At 40.8% G+C, this 6,616-nt stretch overlaps 2 protein-coding genes across 2 annotated transcripts; one reads left to right on the top strand and one right to left on the bottom strand.

Moving 5' to 3' along the window:
* Positions 1-564, top strand: LOC18786827 (putative ripening-related protein 1). Its single transcript, XM_007219638.1, has one exon. The coding sequence runs from the start codon at positions 1-3 to the stop codon at positions 562-564; it is 564 nt and encodes a 187-aa protein (XP_007219700.1).
* LOC18785149 (FT-interacting protein 1) lies at positions 1,370-6,324 on the bottom strand. Its single transcript, XM_007220217.2, has 2 exons — positions 5,955-6,324; positions 1,370-4,770 (listed from the first exon to the last, which is right to left on the bottom strand). The coding sequence occupies exon 2, from the start codon at positions 4,688-4,690 to the stop codon at positions 1,661-1,663; it is 3,030 nt and encodes a 1,009-aa protein (XP_007220279.1). The 5' UTR covers positions 4,691-4,770; positions 5,955-6,324; the 3' UTR covers positions 1,370-1,660.

Below are 6,616 nucleotides of genomic sequence, written 5' to 3'. Positions count from 1 at the left end.
ATGAAGAATCAAATTTTCTCAGGTGCTTTTCTCTCCATCTTAATCATTCTTGCTTCAAACTGGAGCATTGAAGCTCAAACATGCAAGCCTAGCGGCAAGATCAGGGGGACAAAGCCTCCTAAGGGACAATGCAACAAGGACAATCAGTCCGACTGCTGTGAAAAAGGCAAGTTTTACACCACTTACACGTGCTCGCCGCGGGTGTCTAAGCGTACAAAAGCAACCTTGACCATCAACAGCTTTCAGAAGGGTGGTGATGGCGGTGCTCCAAGTGAATGTGACAACAAATACCACTCGGATAGCACCCGTGTCGTGGCTTTGTCAACGGGGTGGTTCAACAAAAGGAGCCGGTGTTTAGACGACATTATCATCCATGGTAACGGAAGGAGTGTCAAAGCCAAGGTTGTTGATGAGTGTGACTCCACCGTGGGATGTGATGCTGATCATGATTACCAGCCTCCATGTCCTAACAATATTGTGGATGCATCCAAAGCTGTTTGGAAGGCCTTGGGAGTGCCAGAAAGTGACTGGGGTGAATTGGATATATTCTGGTCTGATGCCTAATTGAGATGTTTCTTCCATCTTGTAATAAAATTAGGGTGAGTGGTTCATTGGGTTTGTTAGCTCATACCTGATAGTGTTAAGAATGTGAGGCTGCCTGCACTTTGATTATCTCTAATTTCTTCTTTCCTCTATTTCCAAGTTGCTGGTGTATCGAGTTTTAATTGAAATAATGAAACAAGTAATTTTGTAAGATATTTGGCACGTTATGCTATTCAGCTTTCAACCGAGCACCATACATTCAAGCAACATACTACATTGTCTTGTAAAATAAACATCTCCATTAGTGTAATCACATATCTTATATATCCCCCCTTCACCAATAATAACACAAAATACCCTACAAGTGAAATTTTTGCATGCAAATCTTATGTCAAAAAGAGAAGGCATTGGAAACCAGTAATGCTTTACTTGTTCACCAATCTTTTGAATGTCAAATTTCATGCATAGCCTTGATAAAGTTTAGAGGTAGGATTAAATTTCAGGGATAACTTTGATTAAGTTCTATAAGCCTAATCTCCCAACCTATGCAAGTAGCCTGCTTGCTAGATTTAAAGTTGTTACCTTTGGGATGCGGCAAGGAGGAGAGTTCAAGGGTACTTGCTAACTAAGAGAGATCCTGCACGAATTTTTAAGATGTTTGTATGTGGAGAAGACAATTAGAATTTGGTTTCTCATGAAATTAAGGGCTTGTTGTTAGACAAATGCAGATTCCTCCGCAGCTTCATTCATCCCCGGACACACTCTGTTTTACAAATGCATATTTATAACCTCAAAATTACTTTCTATCACTACTTGGAACAGGATGGTAAAATAAATTTTACCAAGCAAGATTTGAATTCATCTACCAACATAATTGGAGCAAATCAATAGTATTGTGCTGCCTTCACCATTGGCAGATGCTTGAAAATACAGAACAAAACATCATTACCACTAACCTTGATTCCAACAGTTTGCAAACATCTATACAAACTTCCATGGGCCAAATAAACAATAAACAGAACAGCAGCAGGTACGCCATAAGATTTACAAGTACTGCCGTGCAAATCCGAAATCGATAAACTAGCAGGACAAACTTTAGCACATCTCAATAGACTGTTTACAACATACTATCTGTCCTTGCTGGCAGCCTTCTGAAGAAGTTAACTGGGGCTGATGGCATCTTACCCCTGAACCTGGGGTGCCTCATCAAGTAAACCCCACCAAGAAGAACCAGAACCTGGAAAGGCGTCACATACAACACAATAGCAGCCACAAGACAGAATGTAATATATAAAGTAGTGGCACGAGGATCACGCCAACTGAGAAGTGCCTGAAGCCGCTCCCCTTGCGTTGCAACATCACCCACCACAGTTTGAATCCTTCCGGCAACACTCCTCAAGCGATCATACCTCATTCGAACTATATCTGAACCCCGTGATGTTGGGAATGTGTCGAATTCTTCATCAAGCTCATCAGGATGCACAGCATCTGCATATGAGATCCTTGTGTTCATGTGAGGAGGGTACCTTGGGCGATACCTCCAATTCCAAATCCCTATCAGAAACATGTATAGGAAAACAGTTGGCAAAATCAGTTCTGGGAAGCACACAAGCATCACGAATAGAACATGTACAAGCGCTGTTGTGATGGGGTTTTTCCACATGCATACTTCTCCAAACCATTTTCCAATAGCAAACAACCCCGAAAAAACTGACATAAGTCGGAAGAAGTTTGCCTTGCTGCGCCTCATGCTCCAAAGATGAGAGTCTGCATCAGACATGTATTCAACTACTTCCTTCCTAAGAGGTGGTTCTGCCCGACTAAGACGAGCTGCCACTATGTTGACAGCTTGGTAACGTAACATATCTTGCTGCACCACAGTCAATGGCCTTACATAATGCATCTTCGGCAAAAGGGGTCGAGAGTATTTGAACATCATGTTAACCAGTGATGTGCATGAAAATCTAATTGCAAGATGCAATTCACCCATCTTTTTGACACCTGAAGGATGAAGGACTAGTAATGGGTAATTGTGTGTGTAGACACGGCCAGTCTCAAGGGTAGAGATTCGAATCCGGACCTTGCCAATTTTCATATCCTTTCCGCTGCCATTTGGATTACCAATCTGACTATTATCGAAAACCCCCACCGTGAGAACTGTGGCAGGGTCAAAAACCTCCCAAGTGTACTGCTCATTGTATTTCGGGCTTTGGCTGTTATTTATGGTTCGAGTACGAACCCATTTGTGCCCATATTTTGCTACACAATATGTGTCTGATGTACCCTTCCCATCCCTTGTTTTCATTGGGTGTAGCCCTTCAGCATTCAGAATTCCAAGTTCTAACACACCAATATTTGACTTCCAGAGCTGCTTAGCTGTGGGTCGAAGGTCGCTACTGTAGTGAGTTGACTCATCAAGCACATGGTACCCTCCATCAAGACAAACACGGAGATGGATTCTACTGAAAAACTTATCTTTATCTTTCTTCCGCTGCTCCCCCTCCATGGCATCTGACATGTGCTTTTCAAGGTTATACCACCGGTCACGGATCTTTCGATCATCAGCACGCTTCTCAATAGTGTTCAGTGGTATTGCAACCTTTCCTAAGGTCTCATCCTTGCTTGGACCTACGCGATCTTCAATTGAAATGATCAGATGGTCATCAAAGGGTTCAGCGGCAACAAACATCAGGTCCTCATTCCACATTGGGTTCATAACTCGAGACTGAACTGGCTTTGTCTTCAAAATCTGATTTCCAATCTGTACTTTTGCATATGCATCTGGGAAGCGGGACTTGTCAGATAGAACCAAGTCCTGAGCCTCAATCACATTTACTCGTACATACCATAATCTCGGTGAGTGGTAAACTTTTGAGCGGATATGTCCATAAGCAACTGAAGAACCATCATCAGGACCAATTGCATCAGAATGCCAGGCATCCGGAAAAGCCTCATCAGCTTGTGTGCCATACCATACAGCAAGCATCAGTTCCCCTTTCTCCTTCTTCCCATCCTTATTTGCAAGCCGATACCATTCTGGAGCCAATGGACTGTCAGGTGGAACTCGTGTAGGAACTTCATGAAGATCAAACCGCACTAACCCAACAAAGTCATCTTTTAAAAGATCCTTGTCTTTGACCACAACGTCCAAAACAGATGATTGCTCATTCTCCTTTGCAAAAGCAAATACCTCATTCCATTCAGGGTTCTGCTTTTTCTCAAAATGCCTTGTAGTTCCTTTGTAGTTCCCAATTCTAACTTCAACATATGGGTCAAGGCTCCCTGTTACATCCATGTGAGGAAGGTCACGGGCCTTCACAACTCGAACAAATAGGTATTGCATCTTTTGAACAAGGTCATAGGTGCCGGATGGCCTGTCTGCACGTATAACTCGCCCTCCAACAATTTGCCCCCCTCCAAGGTAAGGACTTGTCTCTTTAAGCGAATAATCAGGCGCTTGAGATGATGAACCTGAATACATGCGAACAACTTTAGGAGCCTGTGGTTCAGACCTCATTTCCTGCATCCCATAGTTCACTGGTGGCTGGATTGCCGCTGAAGGAATGTTCTGCTGCCGTGCTAGGTTCGGGTTTGGAAGGTGATGAAAAGTGCGTCTCGACTCAGCTTTGTCATTGGAGAATGAGTCTGGAATAACATCTTGAACTTTTTGCAATTGTGCTTGAACATGGGTAGAGCGCGAATCATTATCCAGAGAGGAATCCATTGCAGGCAGTGGATTTGAGGATCTTATAGACGGGTCATCAGTAACAAAAACTTTTAGACCAAGCTCTCCTTTCACGCGTGAGAAAATGCCTCTCTTCTCCAGAGGGTAGTGCAAAACAACAGCATCAGAGTATGGGACAAATGATGTCCCAGTCAGAACAACCTTTCCAAGGAAAGCTTTGGAATTGGCTTTACCATGGTGGTAAATAAAGGCTTCAAGAGTGAGGTTAGGGATGTTGTTTGGATCAGAGATGTTGAAGTAGAAGGTCTCATTCCAAACAGGATTGAGATCTCTTTCTTTTGTTGTTGTTCGGAATCTCTGGTGATCAAAGTGGAGCTCCACAAATGCACTGGATGCGCCCTGCCCGTCTTTGGGCATAAGGTCATGGGCAGCCACAACCTCCACCCCTAACTTGAAGTTCATTGCACTTTGACAGATGAAGCAACACTGGTGAAGGAAATATATCAGCTGCTTGCAGGAATTGGCAAGGAAGAAAGAAGTACCTGAGAATGAACCAAAGAAGTAAGTCAAATTTATAGATTATATGTCAAACGCCCAAAGTAGTACAGAAAAGAGAAGAACCATAAAGAACTCATAAATATGGAATTGAATAATCATTATAAAGAATAAAAACAAGTGTTTGAATGAGCTTCACAAAATAATGAATGAAACTCCCAATTTACTGAGTATAATACAATTACGGCTTGTGCTCAGGAGATTTCCTTTTACAATATCAAATTTTTTATTCTCTTCAGAAATCTTAATATCACGATATTCTTTTTGAATTTACAGTCAAGAATGTGTTGTAATGGGATAATACATATTCTTTTTGTATGTCCCAGAAAATTGATATTGAAAGGAAAAGAAAAAAGGGAGGGAGAGAATCTGTAAATCCTTTTACAATCATTCAAAGGTAGATTCTGGGAAAAAGAAAAAAAAAGCTTCAATGCTTTACCTTCTTATCAAGCATAACACGAAGATATAACGAAAACAAAATTAAAGGAGGAACAAACAGCGAAAAAGCCTTCAACTTTTGTAAGATTCCAGAGAGTATCATCAAACAAAACAACCAAATTCTCATACTGTTTTCTCTGTGACAAAAAGGAGGACAATAACATATAGAATCTTCCTAAATCTTCTCCTTTTTCATTTTCCCCGGAGCAGATATTTCTTGTTCTGTTATCTTAGAGATAATTAAAAATAATTTTCTTGAAAAGCAAGGTCCAGAAAGAATGGTATATACTATATACCAAAGGTTCAGCTAAAGCGAAAAAAATCTAGAGGCAAACTTTTGTCAAAACACACAGAGAATACAAAATACTTTTCAATTTTCATCCGATTATGCAAAAACTAAGGAAAAATAAAATTAGCCGAGAACCAGAGACATCCTCTGGCAAAGCTGTAGTGAAAACTTTCTCAAGAAACAAACAGAAAACTATTCAAAAAATTTATCTGATTATCCTAAATTTCAGGAAGCTATTGAAAACCCAGAAGAGAATACCTCCCTTTTTGACCAAACTTCATCTCCAAACACCAAATTTCTCAAATTTCCGCAGTGATCACAAACCCATTTAGCTCAAATAACCACCATATAATCCATCACTCACACACACGCAAAGCAAAGCAAAGTACCCAATAAAGCACTTGAAAAAGTACATAAAATAGAGAACATTCAAAAGAAGCTTACCTTGTTTTGAGCTGGACAGGTTGACTTAAGAAGCTCACAGAGACCTTGACAGATTGAACCCAGTAACAGAGACCAAAAGAACCTTTTATAAACAAAGAGAGAAACACAAACAGAGGGTGAGAGTTTTTCTGGGATGGTTCCAAGAGAAAGAGAGTCGTCGAAAACGAGTTAATAATGGTCTCTGATTGGTACACAGAGAAAAAGAGAGAGAGAGAGAGAGAGAGAGAGAGAGAGAGAGAGATTGGTGGGTCTAGTTTGATGTACGACTCTGAGAGGTTGTTCTGTTTGTATTTTAGCAGCTGAGGCGCGTTTGCGCAAAGACTGAGAAAAGACCAATAGAAATACCATGTAACGTTTCTGAGTTGGTTTAAACTCAGCTCAGCTGGGTGCGCTAACGTACACTTGTTTCTTTAAAGGACAAACTCTGTGTACTCGCTGGCTGCGTGGAACACGTCGCCTTTCAACCACAGTTTTTTTTTTTTTTTTTAATTCCTTCTTCTTTTTCTTTGGGTTACATTGACCAACTCAACTCTTACTCATGTCTTGGTTGTTTATTTAATTTTGTTTTTAAGTTTAAATAAATCTTTGTGTCTTAATGATGCTATCTAGCTTGTTGGCTAAGTAGGCTTACAGGTTTAATTAGGGGTTTGGTTATTAGTTCT

The sequence above is a fragment of the Prunus persica genome, chromosome G2 (genome assembly GCF_000346465.2).
Source record: "Prunus persica cultivar Lovell chromosome G2, Prunus_persica_NCBIv2, whole genome shotgun sequence".
Classification (NCBI taxonomy): domain Eukaryota; kingdom Viridiplantae; phylum Streptophyta; class Magnoliopsida; order Rosales; family Rosaceae; genus Prunus; species Prunus persica.
The sequence above is the reverse complement of the archived record's forward strand: the minus strand, read 5'-3'. Positions and strand labels throughout refer to the sequence as shown.

Bases quoted from the DNA above. Each gene is read 5' to 3' on its own strand.
- LOC18786827 (XM_007219638.1), top strand. From the start codon at position 1: ATGAAGAATCAAATTTTCTCAGGTGCTTTTCTCTCCATCTTAATCATT.
- LOC18785149 (XM_007220217.2), bottom strand. From the start codon at position 4,690: ATGAACTTCAAGTTAGGGGTGGAGGTTGTGGCTGCCCATGACCTTATG.